The 23,119-nt window shown below is 38.0% G+C and overlaps 1 protein-coding gene across 1 annotated transcript; it reads right to left on the reverse strand.

The window, feature by feature from the left end:
* Nucleotides 1-1,462: 1,462 nt before the first annotated feature.
* Nucleotides 1,463-22,533, reverse strand: lmo4b (LIM domain only 4b). Its single transcript, XM_042483762.1, has 5 exons — nucleotides 22,077-22,533; nucleotides 18,606-18,846; nucleotides 10,262-10,358; nucleotides 8,507-8,662; nucleotides 1,463-2,201 (listed from the first exon to the last, which is right to left on the reverse strand). The coding sequence occupies exons 2-5, from the start codon at nucleotides 18,839-18,841 to the stop codon at nucleotides 2,193-2,195; spliced, it is 498 nt and encodes a 165-aa protein (XP_042339696.1). The 5' UTR covers nucleotides 18,842-18,846; nucleotides 22,077-22,533; the 3' UTR covers nucleotides 1,463-2,192.
* Between the last annotated feature and the right edge of the window lie 586 nt (nucleotides 22,534-23,119).

Below are 23,119 nucleotides of genomic sequence, written 5' to 3' on the forward strand. Positions count from 1 at the left end.
ATAGCCCATTCAATTTGTGCCTGCCAGAGAGAGACACCTCTCTCCCTCTCTGCAGTAATTGAATCTTCAAAGGGACATTTTCCTCTATTTCTGTCAGGTATTAGAGTGATGAATAGCAAACGGTCATTTGAACAGAAAGAGAGGATACATGTTTATCCATTTTCAGTTAGACGCTCATCATGCGCCTCGATGATTGCCGGGCTGGAAAGTGAATGACAGCGCTGCCAGATGTTCAATAGAGGGGATGAAATGGTGCTCTCGAGGAGGCGTGCATCGATATCAGGATAAATTCTTGGGCACTTGATGAACTTGTAATTATGTAACTCGTGAAGATGCAGCTGAAATGTTTAATTAGTAAAAAAAAAAAAAAGATAACATTATCAGAATTCAAGCGAGTGATGGAGAGTTTCAGCACTCGTCCATTCTTGAGAATTGCCACAAATCAAGTGCTACAAAAATTTTTTTTAAAAAATAAAAATTTTTAACTTATCAACACAATAATATATAGAGCTCCTAGAGGGACATGGAGGAGAAAAAAATAGATGGAAAAAAAAAACTTCCTAAAACCTTTTTGCGTTCTCCTGAGCACTATTTTTTTTAACCATACAGTTTTTCTCCATCTATTTTTCCCCACCATCAGTAGTTTTATCATCATCTATTTTTCTCTGCCATTAATGATTTTTTCATTATCAATTTTTTTCGCTGCCAAGTTTTCGTCATCTAATGTTTTTTCATCATTTTTTTCACCACCCATTTCTTTTTTCCCCCCAATGTCCCTGTAGGGGCTTTGTACTGATTCCATTTCTGGGGTGAAATATCATTTTTGAAGGATTTATAAAAAATTTACAAGATTACCGACAAATTTGTTTTTAAAAAAGAGGGGAGGATTATTAGAAAATTTCCTTACAAATTGTGCAAAATGTCCAGGAAAAATAATTTTAATAATTTCATCTATAAAGTAATGTTGCAGAAAAATATAATAAAATATTTTAAATAAATACATATATATTTTTATAATTCAGCACCTTTTTGAAGTCATTTTTTCCTTGTTTTTTGCTTATTTTCACGTAATTTTCTTCTAACTTTTTTTTACTAATATTTTGTCAAGTTTTCATTGGGTTCTCCCCATGTTTCCAAAATAAATCACACCAATTTGCTAAGGTTACAGAGGCTTAATAGTGACGACTTGGGTCTTTTAAAATGCATTTTTTCCAGTTGAATTGAAGAGTAAAAAAAAAAAGCGTGCAGATTCTGAAGCTTTACAATGAATTTAAGGAGGCCTTTAAATCTTCCATATTTTTATTAATTAAATACACCATACTGGAGCAAATGTCTCGGAAAATATCACAAATAAATTTCTCTTTCATTCAGCATTTATATGTTGGTGATGATCTCTACATTACTGACTATGAGCAGGTTTCTTCTGTTTGCGATGGGTTCAGGTCTGGGTTGCACTTGGGGGGGGGGGGGGTGCGGAGGGTCGGATGTACTGTAGCCACGCCGGGACAACGACATTTACATGCATACTGTACATACATGGTAGTTTTACAAATACACCAAGAAGAGTGTTCATGATTTGTTTTTCCACAAAAAGCCACAGATTTTTTTTAAAATTTTAAACCCCATCTTTTTCTATATATACCACCAAAGAAAAAAAACACATTCCCCTTTGACAACACTTAAAATATATAAAGTGGAAACACCATGTTGTTGGGAAATGAGGATAGAAAAGGAAGAGAGGAAAAATGAAAAGGTCCCAGGTTTTCCCCCAAAATGTCTTTAAACAAATATGCAGAGTTGAAAAGCCTGCATCTCTTCCACATCGTTAGTCTCTTCCCCCTCACAACATCCTCGTATGTGTTTTTCAATTTTCTCTTCCTCAAGAGTCCCCTCGGAGTCGCCTTTTTTTTTTAATTCCAAGGTCACGGAGTCCTCAGCGTCCCTTTTCAGGTGCATTAAGTGCAAGTATCCTCCCGTATTTGGGGAAAAGCCAAGGTCGAAGGCTGAGCGTTGGGTATGGGCTGCAGAAATAAAAGTCAGGTGACTGGTGGGGCGGGTGGAGGGTTCCTTTGGGGCGGAGGGCCTGGGAGCACAGCTAAAAGGCCGGGGTGCTGCTGATCCACGCTGTCTCAGGTGACGATGAGTAAGGGCTAAAATGAAGGCACACATCCTGCTTCCTGCACGGCTCCCGCCTAACACACCTGAGGAGTGAGGGGGAAAAATACAATTTTAAAAAATTAGGGGATAATTGGGTACATTTACATGCACACTAAAACCCCACAAACATCTGGCAAACATCTTTTTAACCCTCAGGAACTGTTTGGCGCATTTTTACCTATTTTTCGGTCTTTATTTTTTTTGATAATTTTGGCTGTGTTTATGCAAGTGGCATACATTTTGGCAAGATTGTGTATTTTTGTTTAATCTTTGAATTTCCAGCTCAGCTCATGCAATAAGTTTAAAATACACTGTGAAAACTAGATTTTTACATTCAGACTTTTAAATGTTAAAAATGCACCATTGAAACCCATTCAAAGTGCAACTTTTCAAAGCATAAAAATCATTTTTAATATTTTCCACCTGTCTCTACTCTGCATATAGTATACTGAAAATAATTCATTTTTTTGTGGCATCATGACAAAAACTTGGCAACTAAAGGCATAAAATTCAGAAAATATTTGATATTTATGATTAGAACTGATGTTGGTTTAAAAACTTTACTCAATGAAAATAGAAAATAATGTCAATGTATAATACTTTTTAAAGTTTGACTTTAAAAAGCGCATGTATATGTTTGGAATATATTTATGTGTGGTCTTATTCATGTTTGTGCAAATGAACATGAATGTTTGGGTTTTTTTGTGTCATCAGCAACTCGAGACTTAAAAAGTTTTGAAAATTTTTCATTAGGGATGTAACGATTCACTCAACTCGCGATTTGATACCATTTATGATACAGTTTACAATACAATTTTATCCTTTATGTTTTTTAAATACAAAATGAGATTACAGAAAAATTATGACTGAGAAATATTCCATTAATTATTTTTAAACAAAAATTCTACAAAATACTGCATTTTCTCTTCTTTTCTATGTCAAATTAAAGAATTCCTTGTTATTTCTGAGGTATAAATGCAAAACACAAACTATGCATTGAATGCATTTCTGGACTTTCACACTGTCCCCTGCTGTTAAAAACCCTCACCGGGACAGAGGACGCTGCTGAGGACAGGTTTGCTTTAGAGGGGAAGCAGAGAGGGCGAGTTTGAACAACTAAGCTGGTCATTTCTCTCTCGTGGTGATAAGTCGGGCTCTCTCTTTGTCTCTTGTACATGTTTGGGTGAGCGGGGTTGCAGCTTGTCAGTGTTGTTTGGCCTGTAACTTTTTGGGTTTTCTGGCCGTGAGGTCGTCATTTGGGGGAACGTGTGTAGGCGGGGCTGATCGGAGCTCCTCACCATGATGCCGGCTCTCATGCTGCATCATGTTAGTTGTACTATTTGTGTACATTCTGTCAATATTTGCAGACTGTTTTTGTTTTTTCTGGTGTCTTCTCACCTTTATTACTTTCTGACTTAAGGAAGCTCAAATCCGCCACACTTCTGATTTGAAACTGGAGGGAGCATCTTATATCTTAACATCGCCTGTCGCTGAGCCTTTGCTTCATCTTATTTACGTTGGCGAGCTGTCTCTAGTCTCGGACCTGACGTAGGATGTTGAACACGTAGTGGCGTGGCACGTCAAGCAAGCGAAATCAAAAGCAGATTACGCCATTTGCTATTAAAAAAAAGTATCGCGGTTCATTTTTCATTTCACCAATTTGAATCACATATTTTGTATTGATTTTTAACTTGCGATGGATCGTTATATCTGTACTTTTCATCGCATTGTTTAAGTTCGAATTAACATGTTTTGGGATATTTGTTGATATCACAATCGATCATTTTAAGAAGTTGGCTGAAGGAATGAAAGAAGGAGGCTGAGCTCCCACATGAAAACAAGCAGGAAACTCTGAAAAAGTCTTATTTTGATGCAAAGAAGCAAAATCACGAGCGGCTCCAGCTGTCCACTGATAAACAACATATTAGGGTACGTTTATCAGAGTATGCACGGCTGCATTTGAACAGAATAACTGGTAGATTATTGTTTTTCTTATGTTAGCAGCTTCCTAGGAATATTGTCTTTTATGCAAAAAAAGGGCAAAAACCGGACTGTTTTGTGCATGTAAACGTCCTCATTGAGAGTGCGAGTTCACAAAATGCCATAAATGTTTCACCCTGATAGACCAACTTTCCAGCAGTGTTTAATTTATTGATCAGCCAGGCTTTGAAACCCATCTGGTGTCCCATTTACTTTGCATTAACTTAAAAGTGCATCCATGAAGCGATTCTCTTTGGTATAATTATAACCGCGCTCCGACATAACTGCAGGAGGTGCTCAGTCCTGTGAAACAGAAAAATGTTTTTTTGTGCTTTTTCTTCTTCATGATTCTTAGGGGTGATTTACTTTTCCCTTCATCCCTCAAATCACTAGGAGGGCTTCAGTCTATTAGTAATTGCAAACTCCTACTTGGGGGCTAATTAAAGTGACTGACGCTGGGAGGGTCTCGCTCCCCTGGGTCAAAGCAGCTCCGTATGAGAGAGGTAATTTGTCTGCTCAGAACAAAGAGATTAGGAAGAAGCTCGGGAAGAAAAGCTTAATAAATGAGCATCAAATGTCCCGCGCCGTGAACGCGGACCACACCAATTATGTCACGGCAAAATCGCACATAATCAAAACAAACGGTCAGCAGATAACCCCGTGTTTCTGTGTGAGCGGTGACTGCTCCATTTTTCCTCTCTGCTAAACTCGCAGCTCGTGTTTCTATATTCAGGGTTCATAAGGTCATGAAAAACACATGGAAAAGTCGTTTAATCTGCAAACAGCAATTTCCAGGGCTGTAAATGTTTTTGGTGAACTAAATATACCCTGAAAGTTTTGGAAAAGTCCTGGAGATCTTTTTCATGAACCACATGATGTATCCAAGGACTGTCGGAAATTTGAAAATTCAATGACAATTTCTGTTTTTACAGGTTCTAGCTGAGATAAATCATACCATTTTTGGTGATTTTTAAAAAATTTTTCTTCAAAAATCACGTATATTATAATCATGTATATTTGCTTTTTAAAAAAAAAAAAAAAAAAAAAAAAATCACCAACCCTCACCTAACCCTAACCCTAACCCTAACCAAACCAACAGATTTTCTCCAGAAATCTCCAAAGAATAATAAAAATAAAAAGTGCCTAAATGGTTTTCTTCAAAATCACTTTTTTCTCTTTCTTACAATTGCCAAGATGTTTTCTTTAAAAATGGTCAAAATTTTTTTAAAAAAAAGAAAATAAATTGTCTAAATGTTTTCTTTAACAATAGCCAAGAAAATAATAAATAGGTGAAGTATTTCCTTTTTTAAATTTTTTTTAAAGAAAAAAAATATATATGCTAAAATGTCTTTCTCAAAAAAAATCACAAAATATTATTGTTATTAATAATAATCAGGTTTTATTTAAAAATCGGTGGTAAAATAAATATAAAAAAACAGCCATTCAAAAGTTGTATGCTTCTCCCCAAAGCCAGAATAAAAAGCACAGCTCCCTCCAAACTGCCTAAAAAAATGTTTGACATGCCTCCCCCTTTTGCACCACCCCCTTCCCCCCACCAATCACTAACAGTCCCTCAGTTCTACTGAAACAATAAATCGAAATCTTTTTCTGTATTCATTATTTTTAAATAATATATTTTTTAAAAATTATATAGTAATGAAAAGAAGCAATAAGGAGTACTGATGGTTGTTTCAGAGAATGTATTGTCTTTAAAATAAGCCTCAAAGTGATGGAAAAGTCATGGAAGTGTATCGTTAAAATGTGCTCGAACCGTGTGTATTAAAGCCGTGTGGAGACTACATGAGGTGTTTGGACTCAGAGCGCTTGTTATCCTGCTGTAAGTCTGCGTTATTTGACTGTTTTAGCAGAAGAAGTGTTGATAAAGCGCTCCGGCAGCAGCGGGCTGATTCTCCGTGTTTCACTGGCGGAGATAACAAAAGCATCCTGAGACTGCTCCCACTGAGCGATGCGTCTCTGTTTATTTAATAATTCTCTCTCTGCTATAATTAAAGCACCAGGGCCAATATTCAGATTGCATTTTAGCATCAATAATTCAGCAGTTTTCACTGCAATTGATGTTAGCGCATAAATAAACAATGAGGCCTCATATTTACTACACCAGCCATGCTGCAAGAGACATCACGGGGAGGGGGGGGTAAGGACTTAAACAGACATTTAAAATTAAGCTAGATAATGCAACGGCTTTCAATTTAAATGTGAGGAGCTCTAAGAGCCCTAAGAGCTGATTTGTAGAAGTGACAAGCCCTTAAAAGGCCCGTGACGTGGCGCGAAAGGGAGGGGAGCGGAGCGAGGGAGAGGAAGAGGAGGAGGAGGGGGGGCTTAATGGAGTTCTACCTCTCCTCTACTCACAAAACCACTCAAGGTGAAATGCATGCTCCCAACAATATAATTCCTCTTTCAGTCAGAGTCTGACACACTCCAAACACCCCCCGTATCTCTGTGTGTGCAGACAAGGTATCAATAAAGCTCCTTGTTGTGAGGCAAAAATGATTATATCTCCTGCGGGCAGAATGAAGCTATCCTGAAGAATGAAGTTATCCTTCGTATATGATTAGGCCTTCTGTTTTGCTTTCACTGGAGGCATCAAGATCAAATCAGGGGAAAGCCATGATGACAGCCTCCATGATGTAGTGGCGGCTGCAGCTCGCCGTCTGCCTGCAGCCTCGGGGCTTTTAGATACATATTTTTGGCCTTGGGAGTGATAACTTAGCCCAGGTGATCCCGGTCTTGTTGATGCAGTAGTCAAATGCTGTTTTAAACATTCGGTATTAACGGCGTCATTTTTTAAGGGCGGTTGGGACAGAAAAATAACTTTGAATATGAATCAGCTGGTAACAAACAGAGCAAAGTGCGGGACGGCGGCATAAAAAAATCATTTTCACATGTTTTGTGCCGACGGTTAATACAGATTTTCTGTGTCCTCCAACAAGAATGATGGAAAAATCCATGGGCTGTCTAAAAATAAAATTCATCTCTGCTCTGTGAGATTTAGTGTCTGCTGCATGCCTCGCAGTGAATCGACGACGTCAACGTAAACAGAGTGAAAAATGTTGCGGCGAAAATTACAGATGTTTTTCTTTTCCTGCTAACGACTCCGGCTGACTGATGACGAGCTTTTACTGACTTGTCCTTTACTTTGAAGTCGTCAGCCCATTTTCAAACTTTAACCCTTTCAAAACAGAATTCCAGCAGACGGCTGTAAAAAAATCACTGTTTGCAGTGACTATATAACTATATAGTAACTATACAATGACGATTTAGACCAGGATTAGAACTGAATATTTAAATGTAAATGTCGGGACTGTTAATTATTAAAGGGGAGGGGCAGGTGCAAAAAAAGAGGCACGTTAAGTCATTTTTCAAGAACTGGGCCCTCTTTTTTTTAATTTTTGGCTTTTTTTTGGGGGGAAGAAATGGGCTTTTTTTTCTCCCTAGATTTTTAGCATTTTTTAAAGAAAAACTTTGATGTTTTGGTGATATATTATTATTTTTGACAAATAATTTTTTGACAATTGTTTTTATTTTGCAATTATTTTTTTCTTAATTATTTTTGGGAAATTTCTGTTTCTTTAAAAATATTTGGCAACTTTTTCTTTCTTTTTTTGTGACTTTTAAAGACGACTTGTACCACCAATGACACCTTTTATCACAGCCAGAAAATGTAAACAGTTTCAAATATCATGTGTTATTAGTAAGGTTTGGGGGAAAAAAATTCCATGACTTTTCCAAAACTTTCAGGGTAGTTTTAGTTTTTCAAGACTTTTCCAGGGCCAGAAATTGCTGTTTGTAAATTCCATGACTTTTCCAGGTTTTTCATGACCGTAATATGAGGACCTTAATGGCTAGATTATTTAATCTTTTTGCTGCAGAAAGTTAAAGCTCCTGTCCTAAATTTCATCATGTTGTACGATCGTAATGACATCATTGCACTGTGTTACCGACGGGGCAAAAATGCACAGTGTCACCTGAGCAACGCCTTTTATTTGCACTCTGCTCATAAAAAAGAGCATATTTCAAAAACTAAATCATGCACATAGTTCAAATAACTTACTGAAAGTTAAGAAATATTTTACTGCATTTAAAAATCTTTTGGATCAGTATTTTTTCTATTTTTAATTTTGTAAAATCAGATGAAAAAAGATTTTTTGTATTGTTTTTGTAATACCACTTTTTCAATACCATTGTCAATTAGTATTGTTTATTAATTAACATAACCTTTTAGCTCAGGTTGTAGAGATTTTGGGGATAGGAAGCATTTCAAGACAGTGAAGGCCCTGGTGGACCATTGTTTCCTGCAGTTTAAAGGGTTAATCTGAGAGCACAGAGAGCGGCGGGGTCGGGGTCTTACCTTCTGGTCGGGCAGTAGTGGGTTTGTCTGCAGTGAACTCAAATGGCCGTTGATGAGTGCTGTGGGTCTGTCGTGTTCGCAGAACAGGCTGCCGTTGATGTAGTGGAACCGGTCTCCGGGGACGAGCCGGTTCCGGCAGGTGGAACATGTGAAACACTGCGGGGGGTTAGTTAGTTAGTTTTTGACTAACTGATTATTGTTCAGTCATAAACTGACAGAAAATAATGAAACACTGCCATCACAATTTCCTTAAGCAATGTTTGCGCCATCAAATATTTTCTGACCAACAGACAAAAACCAGAGATATTTAATTTATTATCATATAAGAAAAACAAAAGCAGAATCTCTCGCAATTGAGAAGCAAAGTTTAGCATTTTTGCTTAAAAATGACTTAAATGATGAATAAATCAAACGAATCAAACAAATCAAAACAGGTGGCGATTATTTTTTGTATATGCTTTAACTGGTCTAATAACTAAATTTTTAAGTTAACTAATATAATTAGTGTATTTACATAACTAGCACAGACGCTGCTCTTGCCCAGGACTTATAATAACTTAGAATAATTAAAAAAATAAATAAAAATAAGACAGTAAAGTACAAAAGGGAAACAAACAAAAACCAAGAAACAAAAAAATCTCATTTTAAACACCGGGGCTTCGTTTCTTTTAACAAAAAAAAAAAATGTGTAAAACCATCTCGCTCTTGACAGATCAGCAGCTTTATCGTGCAACTATCTTTAAATTCCAACGGGAACAATTTTTTCACCAATGACTCGAAAACTAAAAGATCACAAGTCATTTTAATAAGAAACCTTTTGCTTCATATTATTTTTGAGTTACTAACTAAATATTATGAGATACCAACCCATTATTTTGATAAAGAATTTCATTATTTTTGAGATATAAGTCAGTATTTTGAAAAAAAGTTTTTCATTACTTTGATAAAGTGTCTTATTATTTTTGAAATACTAACACATTATTTTGAGAATTTCTCATTATTTTTTAGAAGCAGACTTATTATTTTGAAGTATAAACTCATTGTTTTGAAATATTTTTTGGGATTGTTTTGAAACATTTAATAAGGCTTCTCATTATTTTTTAGAAACAGACTCATTATTCTGAAGTATTTTTTTTTGGGATTGTTTTGAAATGCTATTTTAAGAAGGCTTCTCATTATTTTGAAATACTAATGCATTATTTGAATTATTTTTGATTATTTTGAGATGCTAAGTAATTAATACAAGGAAGTTTCTTTTGAGAAAACTTTTTCTTTTTTTCAACACACTGGCAGAAATGGCCTCCACAGACAAAAAGGACTAAAAATGTAAGTCTATGTAAAAGAAATTCAGAGATTTCTTTAAAAACACCTCCTAAACATACGAAATTAATTACTGAAAACGTGTAAAAGACTCATTTCTATAAAGTACTGAATTTTAGAGTTAAACCGTTAAACTGTTTCATAGCGTTTAACTTTTTTTCCGCTGTAAGGATTTTGCCCTTATTTTAATCACTGTGATTTAACTGTATTTTTTAATTAATAATGGCTTCAAATGATGAAGCTCTTTATATGTAGCAGATTTATTTTGCAATTATTTTCAAATTCAAAAACAATTATTTGCAATTATTATTTTATAAACTTAATTTAGTCTTGTGTGCACCTTTGTAAAGAAAAACAAATGAATAACGAAGCTCTAATCTTAAAAATCGTGCATTGTGACGTCGTGCGGTTCAAAGCTTCGTGGAGCAAACTCACCTTGAGGTGGTACACGTTGCCCTGCGCCCTCATCACCAGCTCGCTGGCCGGGATGGACTGACCACAAGCGCTGCAGGCGCCACTGTTTCCAAATAATCTAAAAAGAAAAGAAGCGCAGGTGTTAGTGTGGAGCCACTGTCTGCACGGCGGTAGATTTATCCTCGTGTAATGGACTGCGGCGTCCAACACTTGTGTCTGTTGAGCTAAGCTCACTATTCCCCGGCTCCATTTCTAACTGCAAGGGAAAACAGAATGAAGAAATAGAGAATCATCACAATATCGACGGAGGAATGAATCCTCCGTCCCTGAAACTGCATATTACTTTTGGGCGCGGGCATTTTTTTGCGGCCTAATAATAACCTGGAACATAAGCAATCAGGACCTAAGAGGATTTGATTGTACATCCAGGCGGAGACGTAGTGCTTTTGCCATTAGGAGTCCTGTGAATGCTCCGTCAGTGCCGCGTTTCCATTAGAAACCAGTAGCTACTCGGGTTGATATATAATGTGCATGGGTTAACCTTTTCAATCATGGTGTCAACACTTTAGATTTGCTTCTGCTCATCTCTTTCGTCCCTAACCTTCTCTCTCTCTCCCCCTCTCTCCCTCTGCCTCTTGATAATGAAATGCTTGCTCCAGCTTCCCTTCTATCTTCCTTCTGAGTCCACAATTTAGATTACTTCATCTCGGTGAGCAGCAAACTGAATGAAATTTCGATTTGAGCAGAAAGTAATTTACTGGGATCTGGACCCATTTGTCATCATATCTCACCGGGTGTTTGCTCTATCACTGCACTTTTCCTAAGCAATCAAATAAGACCACGGCATCTGACATGCTCCGCAGAGAAGGGGAGAGAGGGATGGAAAAAGAAAGGGATAGGAGGGGGGTGGTTAACGCTGGTGTGTGTTTGCATCAGATAAAGTTGTTTGGCTTCAAAGAAATTAAGGAGTTTTTTTTCTCTCTGCGTTCTTGAGGACAATTTTACGGAAAGTATTTAACAAATTCACGCTGAGACGGAGCGCAGGGGAATAAACGCTTCTAGCACGCCGACCATAACCCAAGCAGTTGTTAGATATATTGACGAACAAACAAGCCGGAGCTCTTTGCAAAGGGGACACAGAAATGGCTTTCAATAAGACAGCCCAGGCAGAAGCAAATTTTGTCTTAGCATCATTTGGAAAGGCTCCATCAAAACTCAATTTCAGAAACTAATTAACTGGAGACTGTCGTCACGACGCTGCCAATTCTCCGCTTTCACTGGGACAAACATGATAGTGGAAATGAACATATAGGCCCTCGCTTTAAGACTCTCGTGCAATCTGTGGAAAAGCAAAAAAAAACCTACGCTCCTCTCCTGCGAATCAAAGCCGCCTCGTTCTCAAACTTTGCTCAAATTGAAAATATGTGTCGAATCCGAGAGGTGTCAAAACAAAGACGGCAGGACGTTTTCACTGCAGCCTTTTGTACGTGCGGAGCTCATACCAGGTTAATTATTTTATAGCTCTTGATACGAGTGTTTGATTTAAGGAGCCGGGGCCTTTGGGTGCTAAATTAAGTTGCTGTATGGGTTTGAACTCGCGCTTTAATGGCCTCCTGCACCAGTCACCTGCAGCGCTGAGGTGAAGCAGACACCCCAGGTCAGCGTAATTAAGGCCAAGGGACTCTTTAATTGCAGTGACACATCTGGTTTCAGCTTTTTTCCCCCTAAAAAAATCACTTGTCTCTGTTAAAGGAGCAAAACTATGAAAACTGTTCACCAACTGAATTAGAAATGCACCCCAGTTTTATTTTTATAAAATAGGGTTTAGATCAAAGATAACAGAGAAACAGCATCATTCTCACACTTAATGCCACAGTAGAAATACTTTGTGTGGATGTATTTCTGGATTGGGGTGTGTATTTTACCCGTTTATTTGGGGATGTATCTTTGTGCATGTGTTTTTGGAGGCCTTTTGTGTATGGAATTGCATCTGGTGTTGTTGTTGTTGTTAGGGATGTTCCATTAACGTTTTTCTGCCCTGATCCTGATCCGAGTCATTTATTATTGAATCCCGATTTTGAGTCCCGATTTTCCTGAAGACACAGCAGCTCAGAGCGCACTTTAAATAAGCTTCTTAAAAGTTAATAAAACGAATTCAATGTGTAGCCTACGTATGTAGCCTTGAAAATATGAATAGATAGAGCTGTGAAATGCATTAGCCTATTATTACTATTCATTTATTTATTTTACAAAAGACAGTATATAATGACAAACCCTCCCTTTAATCTTTCAGGTCTTGTTGCTTACTCATGTCTCTGTCCCTTTATGAGAATATTCTCCATGGGTCTGAGTAACGTGCATGAACTGTTTTCCACTTACTGTTTATTTTTGTCTTCCTCACATCTTTTGGGAAGATTATGCTTCATTAATAAATAACTTGTAGTTGGGATAGTGAATGTGGTTGTTTAAGTTCTTCTCTCTCCTCTGAGCAAGGCGGAGGAACACCGTGCTCTCGCGAGAAAACGCGAGACTCTCACACGATATGAAACAAGCGTTCATAACTGTAGTGAAACACGTAAATAAACAGTCTCATACTGCCGAATCGGCCCTGAAAATCCAGAATCGGTCTGGCTATAATGTCCATATCAAATAAACTAAACTAAAGTAAACTAGAGTGAAACTAGTTAATAAGATTCTCCATATACGTGTTGGGTTGTATTTAAGGGCTGCGCAGATGTCCGCCGTCTACAACGCTGCCTCCATTTAAAAGTCCATATTGTTTGTTTGTTTGTTGTTGTATGAAACTTTTGACTCTGCCCTCTAGTGACCTCTATTGGCTGTTTCCATGGCAACATAAAGGAGAATATCTCAGAGACTAAATAATGTAGCCTACATAGTTCAAATAACGTATGCAGTGTTATGAAATATTTAGTTTATGTTTCTACATTTAAAAATCTTTTGGATCAATATATATATTTGTTATTTTGTCAAATCTGGTGAAGAAATAAGTCAGATTTTGAATTTTTGTATCCACTATTATGTTTAATGGACTTTCAAAACCTTCAAGCTTCAGTTGTGCAAAACTTTTGACTCCGCCATCAACTGGCTGTTGCTATGGCAACATAAAGGCTGTATGGAAGTATGGACAGGCAATATTTAAAGAAAACGTTTTGACAATTTTCCTTTTTCCTTTTCTTTTTTGTTTGATGATCTCTTTTGGGGGAAAAAACACTTCAACTTTCCACAATTTTTCAAAGAAAACATTTTGGCTGACAGCTGGGATTGACTCCAGCCCCTCCGCGACCCTTGAAAGGACAACGCGATTATGGAAAATGAATGGATGAACATTTTGGCTTTTTTTCTATACAAATTTTGGATGAGTTTTAAAGGAATTGTTTTATAATTTATTTTTCCAAATCCAAATCATTTTTTTTCTATTAAAAAAAAACATTTTGGCATATACATATTTTAATTTCCAAACCTGAAAAAATGTTTTATTTGAAATGCAGATGTTTTCTGCAAAAAAAAAAAGGACCAAAAATGACACCACAATCTCCAATGCTGCCTCTGTATAGAGGTCCATTATTACGACCTCCGCCAGCGTCGCCTTGTTTGTGCATTGTATAAAACTTTTAACTCTGCTCTCTAGGGCCACCTATTGGCTGTTTCTATGGCAACATAAAGGATGCATGGACGTATGAGGACAGTGACGTTTACTGTGTTTGAATCGAACGTAAAATCGGGAGTATAAATGAGCCTAAACTTTGTCTCCGGCTTCATCTTGATTTATCTGTTTTCCCCTCTGTGGATGTGACTTCACTACGACCAGCGTGTTTCATTAAATTAAACAACAAACAACAACAACAACAACAACAAAAAACACATTGAGAGCTGTCTGTTGTCTATATAGGCAAAGACTATTGGATTTCATTTCAGCACTGACTGCCAGGTGAAATATAGCATGGCTTGCTGCTCGGCTGTCTGGTAAATGCAGACCTCATTCACCAAGGCCTTTGAGTAGGGTAAAATTACCCCACAACAATGATTTCTGCAACACAGTCCATTAAAAATGCCTCTCTACATCAGCAGCCAAAGCACCTTAAAAGCACTAGGCCATATTGATACTGAAGCGGGGCTTTGCATAATGGCAAGAGCTGCATTAGAGAGGAGGGTGGAGGGGCCGGGGCCGGGGCGGGCGGGGTGGGGAGATTGCCTGGATGAGGGAGGGCGCGCGTGGATCTGTGTTGTGCATGTGTTTTGGGAACAGGGGGTGGGGAGATGTGTGTGTGTGTGGGGGTGGGTGGAGGGTGGCGGTGGCGGTGGTGGTGGGGGATCAGCCAAATTACACTTGGTTAATTCAGAGTAACAGATCTGGCCCCAAGTGAATTGAAGGCCTTGAATTAATTCTGTTATGACAAATCAAGATAAACGTTTCCCCTAAATTGCATGCGATTTAATTAATTTCTGAGATCCCGTTTTTTTTTTTTCGCGGCCTAATAGTTCACATTCTCTTGTGCTGTCATAGTGCTTGAGTGGGCAGACTTCAAAGTGATATTAAATAACCAACTATTAGATTTACCTCACACGTTCTATTGGAAAAGTGCCATTTAATTACCTAGGCTTATTCAATTAAGGGGACAGCATTCTCCCTGAATCCAGCAGCCACACAAGTAAATTAATTCTCCCTCTACTAGCAGCCCGCAGAAATAATATCACCTCCAGCTTAAAACAACATGATCCCCACAGCAAACGCAACTTTGGCTTCGAGTTGGAGCTTTTTTTTTTCTGGCAGTGGCGCGGTGCTGCATGAAAAACATTGTCATGTGATGTGTGTGAATATTGTGATTGATGGGAGATGGGTATCATCCCAGGCCAGGCATACATCCCATTATAGCTGTGATGTGATGCGTTTCGACTCCCGATCAATCAGATTTTCTTATCTGAGTCTGAAGCTTAAAACATACACATTTTTTACCACTAACTTTCAAAGACTTTTCCACGACTTTGAGGCAAATTTTCAAGTCCATACGTTGTCTGAAACGACCACTGATACTCCTTGTCGGTTATTTTTCATTAACAGCTTTTTAAAACATGTATATTCAAAAATGAGTTCAGAACAGGATTAGAACTGAATGTTTAAATATTATTTAGGGACTGTTTGTTATTTATGAGAAGGGAGGGGGTGGTGACTAAAGCTGATGGATGTCCAATAATTTTTTAAGCCCTGGGGAGGGATTTCTGTTTTTTATTTTGGCTTTAGGGGAGGGGCATACCTAAATATATGGCATATATATACATATGTGTGTATATATATATATATATATTATATATATATTATATATATATATATATTTTTTTTTTTTTTTTTTTAAAAAAAACATTTTTGGTGGTATTGAAAGAAAACATGTTGGCATTGTGTTTTTCTATCAAAAAAAATTGGGTGATTTTCAAAGAAAACATTTTTTTTGTTTTTTTTCTAGTGTTGTGTTGTCATTTTTGATAATAATTTTTAAAGAAAAAGAATTTTTGGGGTTTTTTTTAACAATGTTTGGCAATTTTTAAAGAAAACATTTTGGTGATTTTTTTCCCCTCAAACCTGAAGGCATGTTTCTTTTAAAAAATCAGATGTTTTCTTTTAAAAACCATTTATCACCACCACAAACTGTAAAAATAGAAAAATTTGTTCAAGGACAGTCAGAAAACTGAAAACTCCAGGGATAATTTCTAACTTTTTTTCTTTTCCAAAACTTTCACGGTATATTTAGTTTCCCAAAACATTTCCAGGCCTGAATATTGCTACTTGCTAATTCCATGACTTTTCCGTGTTTTTCGTGACCGTATGAACCCTGTTAAAATGTATGTTACAAAAATGAGTCTGCCCCTTTAAGATGAGGAGGGGGAAAAAAAACAGCAGCAAATGGCCTTCGCAATAATCCCTCTTCTCTATCTGTCTTTCTCTCTTGCTCTCTCTCAAAAGCCAATTTGGTTAATTAAATGTTTTGTTTGCAGTGTGGCTCTCATTCATTTCGGACACGTCATTGGGAGCGGATACAAGCCAGGGACCAGATCTCATTAGATAAAAACCCATCAGGACTAAAGGAAATGGAGGGGGACTATAATTAAAGCATTTAATTGTGTAGACTCACTGTCAGATGTTTTTTTTTCTCTCCCTCCCCGCTCTCCTATCTTTATCTCCACAGAGATCTCCTGGTTCCATAATATGCGTGCGGTTCCATAATATGCGTTTTAGCTCTTCCACCAAGCATGCTCACATTACAAGTGGAAAGGTGTACCCACATCCCCCCCCCCTTCCAATTTTAATTACGTTATAGTCCCATTATGAATGAAGTACCCCATTGACTTCCTCATCCTTTTTATGAGGTGGGTGTGAGAGGCACACTTTAGATTTTGAATTATCCGTGCAGATTTAATAGCAGCATGCATGTTGACTGCAGTGCATCTTTTTTGATTATTAATGCAAAAAGAAATGATCCCAAACAAGTGTTGCAGCAGTAAACCGGTTTCAAGATGGTATGAAAACTGACGGTATCATACTGTGAATATCTGCTCATCTATGGTACTGAGAAAATGCAACTGGAGGGAGAATCTCAGCTTTATTTTACAGGGTTCACACAGTCACAACAAACCTGGAAAAGTCATGGAATACTCAATATACCTTGAAAGCTTTGGAAGAACGATTAATTTGTTTCACAAACCTGTATTAGATCACATAACACATGTGCAAGGACCTTTAGAAATTTTCACATCCAACGATGATTTCTGTTTTTGCAGTTTTTGGCTGTGATAAATAAATAAAACAAACAAATAAAAGTAAAAAATGCCAACATGTTTTCTTTAAAACTCACCCAAAAACATTAAAGAAAAAAAAACATGCCAAAATGTTTTCTTTAAAACTCACCCAAAAAATAAAGAAAAAAATAAAAAACACGCCAAAATGTTTTCTTTAAAAAAATCACCCAAAAATTAAGAATATAACCTCAAAATACTTTCTTTAAAAATCATAACATTTATTGAAAGACTACAAACAAAAATGACAAAATATTTCTTTAAAAATCACAAATAGCCAAAATACTTTCTTTAAAAAAACTGCCCAAAACAATTAAAGAAAAAAAAGTTGTATGCCCCTTCCTAAATGACAAATAAAAAACATATGTCCCTCCCCAGTGCTTAAAAAATCATTAGACACGCCTCCCCCTTTCTGCATTACCCCCTCCTCTCTCATAAATAACAAACAGTCCCTGAGTTATATTTGAATATGAGGTTCTAATCCTGTTCTGAATTCATTTTTTTTAAATAATATGTAGTTTTAAAAGCTATTTTATAGCAATGAATAAGAACTAATCAGTAATGCTGATGATTGTTTCAGAGAATCTATGGTCCTTGAAATTTGCCTCAAAGTCCTCGAAATTTTTTGGGTAAAAATGTGTATGAACCCTCATTTTAGTCATTTTCCAAAAAGACTTTTTACACATGCTTCCATAATTTTTTTAAAATTCAAGTTTCAATTATCGTCATAAAACATTTGTGCAACCATTTTTGAGGGTCATTATAACAGATAATAATAAGTCTGTCAAGAGGTTGCAACCCAAACTCAGAATTTACATGTAATTTAACTTGTGCAAATTCCACTCAGAAAACAAGCGTTAGAGAATAATCGTCAAAGCAGTTAATTAATAGAAATCAATACCATCATGGCGCCCCAGGGTGATTCAAGGAAGTATTTGAACTCTCAGTAAACCTTGTGCCGTCACATCAGCCCGCTCTACATTACCAGAATGAGAGTGTCATCAATAAGCTGTGGTTGGGTGTCTGGCACACCTACTAGAATATTTAAAAAGGCTCTCTTTGCTAATTAAATGGTGCTTTTCTGTTCCATAAAAAAACAACAACATATGTCTCGCAGAGCAAACATAAATCCTACAGGACCAATTTTGTGTCCTTGGGTTGACCGTGAGCAGCAGACAGGACAGACGTGCAGATGGCATGCAGAACAACTCTTTTGCTTTGTCGACATGCCAGCGTGTTTGACCTCTTCCAGGGCAAAGACTTCAACCACGATATTTTAACAAACACTGATGATGTTAAGACAATTTGAGACACATGTTCTGCAGAAATGCACCCAAACGTTGCTGCTGGTTGCATGACTAGAACCCATTTTTGTCCGCTTATGAGTTGATTTAATATTGCTTCTTAATACAATCCAGGACTTTCAAAAGTATCTGCCTTCTAAGAAACAAGTTCTCCTAAAAAGAAATTCATGCTGTAACATTAGAACGGCTTCACATAATCTGCGCTAATCTCCTGAAAATGACTGCCAATCTAAACAGTGCATTCTTCTCCTCACCTGATGTAGTCGTTTCTGCAGAGGATCATGCCGCTTTTTGTGTAGCACGACGTGCCGATTTCGCCCAGCTGGGCCTGGCAGCAGGAGCACTTGAGGCACCGGCTGTGCCAGTAGCTGTCCATGGTGTAGAGGAGGAAACGGTCTGCGATTTTGCCCCCGCACCCTGCGCACCGCTTCCAGGACAGAGAGCCTGTGCCCACCGGCGGTGGCTGGCTGCTGCCTCCGGGGTTCACCATTGTCCCTAAAAACACACAAGACATGTAAAACAAAATAAGATTAGCCTTCATTGTCTCCCTCAGCAGAAATCTGTCTTGGACATTCACGAGTACACAGGCGACACGACCACACACGTACAATCAGACAGTGGTGGAAGGTAACAAAGTACATTTACTCAAATACTGTACTTCAGTACAAATTTCAGGTGCTTTCCATGCCAGCTTATACTTTGACCTTACTACATTTCAGAGTAAAATAATGTACTTTTTACTTCACTACATACATCTGGACTCTTTAGTTACTTTACAAATTAAGATTTTTGCATAAAAACACAAGTTTATTAAAATCTGATGTTTTGTAATAAATTGAATTACAGTTCATACAGGTGCAGCTGCAACAACTGACAGAAAATTAGTTGCCAAAGGTTTTAATAAACTTTTTTTTTTTTCATTTTTCAGTACTTTTAAGTTTTCTATGTTTTGTTTTTTTTCTCGGTTTTTGACTATTTTTTGGAGGTTTTGTTTATTTTTAAATAATTTTGAGATATTTTTCCCCCATAATTTTTTTTTTTTCTCTAATTTTGAGGTTTTTAGGTGTGTTTTTCTATTCCTCTTATTATTTTGAGGGTTGTTTTTTTTAAAAAAAATGCTTTTTAGGTTTTGCTTTTGTTTCATTTTTTTGGTATAATTTAGAGTTTTGGGGGTATTCTGTTTGTTTTTAAAGATTTCTCTGCATTGGTACTTTTACTTAAGTAAAGGATCTGAATACACTGCAATTAAACTACAGTTAACATGCAGATACATGCACAGATGCCCTACTTAAAATAATAGCACTGAAGTCTAAAACAAAATTATTGCAGTGACCTACACAAAGTTATTGCACATAGGTGATGTAAATAGACAGGGGTGTATGTTTCATTTCAACACTGAGGGGGACACGTCCCAGCTGGCCACCAGTTTTTGATTAAATTAAGTTGTGACGTCTAGTGACCAAAATTCAATGTCAGGACAACATCTAATGCCAACTAATTTGAGGTAGAGTACTGACAACAGATTGATATTTTGTTGGTATTGTTAAGAAACCAAAATCCAACATCTTCCAAATGTCTAATACCAACATTATCTTGACGTAGAATAACAACATTCAGTCGTAATGTACGGAGAACAAAACCCAATGTCCGAAAATCGTCATAATGTCAAAGTCCACACTTCAAATGTTAGACATTTCATGAACTCGAATTTCATTCTGACCAAAAGTTAACTTACGTCTGATGTAAAAGTCCTCTGTCAGAAGATGTTTAAGCATCAAACACTTAATTTCCTGCATTCTGGTGATTTTTTATGCATCAGTTTCAAGTACAAATGTCTTTGGTTTTATCAAAATAAAAGGTCAAGACAGTTAAGTCAGGACCTGAGGGGTCACAGAGTGGTGCAGGGTCATTTATACGCCATGCCACAAGTGCATCGATCAGTTATGAAATTGAAAGTTGCAGCCCCTTGCACATCTTTGTAAATCATGCATTGTCTTTTGGCAGCTGCAGGCTGCAAACTGCACCAAAACGAGTCCTGTTTTGCTGCAAGAACAAGAGCTCCGAGTCATTTAGTGAACTAATCTGCCCTTGATCCTCGTGCTGTTGCTTTGTCGGACCTCTCACGATGAACGTCTGTTAACTGTTAACCCTGCGAGCCAAAGGAGCACTAATGCAGCACCAGCTTTTGGGTGAGCTCTCCTAATAAAATCAACAATAGCACACTTTGCACAATTTTTTTCCAGCGCAAGCTTTTGTTGAGTTCTCCTACAGAATAAACAACCATTTTTTTGGAACACAGGCTTTTTGTTGAGTTCTCCTCAGAAATTCACAGTTTTGAATCACAAGCTTTGTTTGAGCCCTCCTAAGAAACTACTTTTGCAGCACGAGCTTTTGTTGAGCTCGTCTAAGAAAATTCAAAACAGCACAATACTTTGCACACGATTTTGCAGCACGAGCTTTTGTTGAGCTCTCCTTAAAAAATGCAACAACAATTTTGCTGCCAGAGCTTTTGATGAGCCTTCCTAAGAAACTATCCACAATTATGCAGCATGAGTTTTTGTTGACCTCTCCTAAAAAACCTAACAATTTTGTTGCATGAGCTTTGGCTGAGCTCTCGTAAGGAATTCAAAACTGCAAAAAGCACAAGCTTTTTGTTGATCTCTCTTAAAAAACGAACAGCAATTTTGCAGAACGAGCTTTTGTCAATCTCTCCTGATAAATTCAAAATAGCACACAAGTGTGGCCACACACTCAGTGCAGCTCCAACAGAGGGGAGGTGGTGGTGGTTGTTGTTATGGCAAAAGAGTCCTGTATGTAACCGAAAACTGACATGTCTTGTGTTTACCAACACTTGATGCTGGCTGGGCCTTTGACCCTGAAGATGATCTGTCCTTGCATTTCATACTTAACATCAGCAGAATTAATAACAACACCTATACACACTGATTAAACCACATCCTGGTGCAATGGTGCTAAGTGTTGTGAATCTAATGCAGATTTACGCACAAAAATGAACGTGGCTCTTCGAAAAATGTAATCCTCTCCAATTTGGTCAGGCAGACTGCGTGCCTGGATAAAGCCAAATCTTTGTTGAAAGGCAGGTAGGCTAATTAGAGTTGGGGAGGGAAGAGGAGGGTGTGTGTGTGCGCGCGCGCGCACACACACACACACACACACACACACACACACACACACACACACACACAGAGAGAGAGAAAAGCATTCAGTAAGCCCATTAGCGATGGCTCTTAGGGACAAACCACAGCGTACCTTAGTGCTGATTAAATCTAAAAGGAGATGAATCAAAAAGGCGACCTGAAAGTGACTCCCTGGATAAACAAGACGGACCATCGTCAAGTTTCATTCAGAGAGTTTTTTTTCCGCTGAGAGATGGAGGAGAAAGAGGAGGAGGAGGAGGGGGGTGGCTTTTAACTTAAATGGGCTAACTCAAGTAATTACACGGGCAGGCAATTTGGGCGCAAGTCATGGAAATAGAAAGAGAGAGAGAGAAAGAGAGAGAGAGAGGAAAAACATATGAGGCAGCCATGTGCTAAAAGCTCCTGCGTTTTAATGGAAAATAAAGGCATCACAGCGGTGTCATTACGGGGGTATATAGGGGATAATGTCGCACAGGAAATCAAATATCACCAGCAGAAAGATACTGCTATAATTAGAAAGAATCAAGCATTTTTAAAATGATTATTTTACGCGTGACATCAACCCACCTCGTTTGTCTCTTTTGAGCGTAATGGCTGTAAAGTTAAACGTCTGGCAGGTAAACAGGTACGCGACAACAGTCCCAAAAAGTACAGGTTAAAAAAAAAAAAAAAAAAAAAAAGCTGGATGTCGCGCGCGGTCGGCCTCCAGCTCCGCAGAAAAACCCTTTGCTGAAGGTGGAGAGAGAGGGGAGGGGGGGCTCGAGCTCTGGCAACAAGCTGCAAATGGAGTTATCAGATAGTATTTCCACCGGATGGTTCCCGTTTTACTGCTTTACTGGTCTTTTTCTCGCCGGAACAAAAGGAGTCCATCGCAAGGCGTAATTGCGCGTTTACGCACGCCGTAAATGTCCTCAAACGGAGCGGAGAAGTGCGCGTTTTGGCACACAGAAAAAAAAGAAAAGGCTGGCTGGCACGGAGGCTGTAATTGAGTGTCCTCCGGTCTGCTCTCCGGGTCCCGTTAGCTGCTTGTTCTACATGTGTCGCTGACAGGAAGAAACCTCCAGTAAAAACCCCTTTTAGCCGCGTGACGACGGCGCCGGCGCAGCCAATGAGCGCACAGTCCATTTACAGGGAATAACAAATCGGACCAATCAGAGGGGAGGTGAGATGGACACGCAGATGGAGGATGGAGGTGAATGGTGGAGATGGACTCGGAGAGGTGAGAGAGAAAAGTGTCAAATGTGCACAGTTGAAAACATTGACAGGGAGAGGAGAGGCTGCAGCAAACAGTCCCGCGCGTCCTCAAAAACAGTAAATCGCGTCATTTATTATCATATTTAATCCTAAAGTATAAATAAAGCTGTGATTGGCTGTAACAGCTGAATATTATCCTTATAAAATGCATAAATGTCATTTCTTGACTGCAGGAGCGTTTTTTTTCCTAAACTGAATTCATCTCACGTCCGAGTGTAATTAGTTGACATTCAATAACTACTTAGTTTACGGAGGGTGACTCCAACCTCTGGGAAATATCACGGCCCTAATAGCTGCAGAGTGGCGCCATCGTCTGTCACTGGAAATAATCGCAGGGCCTGCCGCTGTCGTTTACA

Source organism: Plectropomus leopardus, chromosome 3, assembly GCF_008729295.1.
Source record: "Plectropomus leopardus isolate mb chromosome 3, YSFRI_Pleo_2.0, whole genome shotgun sequence".
Lineage (NCBI taxonomy): Eukaryota > Metazoa > Chordata > Actinopteri > Perciformes > Serranidae > Plectropomus > Plectropomus leopardus.

Excerpts from the sequence above, each read along its gene's own strand:
- lmo4b (XM_042483762.1), bottom strand. The coding sequence starts at position 18,841 with ATGGTGAACCCCGGAGGCAGCAGCCAGCCACCGCCGGTGGGCACAGGC. Across the intron at positions 10,359-18,605 it reads TGCAGAAACGACTACATCAG|ATTATTTGGAAACAGTGGCG; the intron begins GTGAGGAGAAGA and ends TTTTCTTTTTAG. Across the intron at positions 8,663-10,261 it reads GCAACGTGTACCACCTCAAG|TGTTTCACATGTTCCACCTG; the intron begins GTGAGTTTGCTC and ends AACCCCCCGCAG.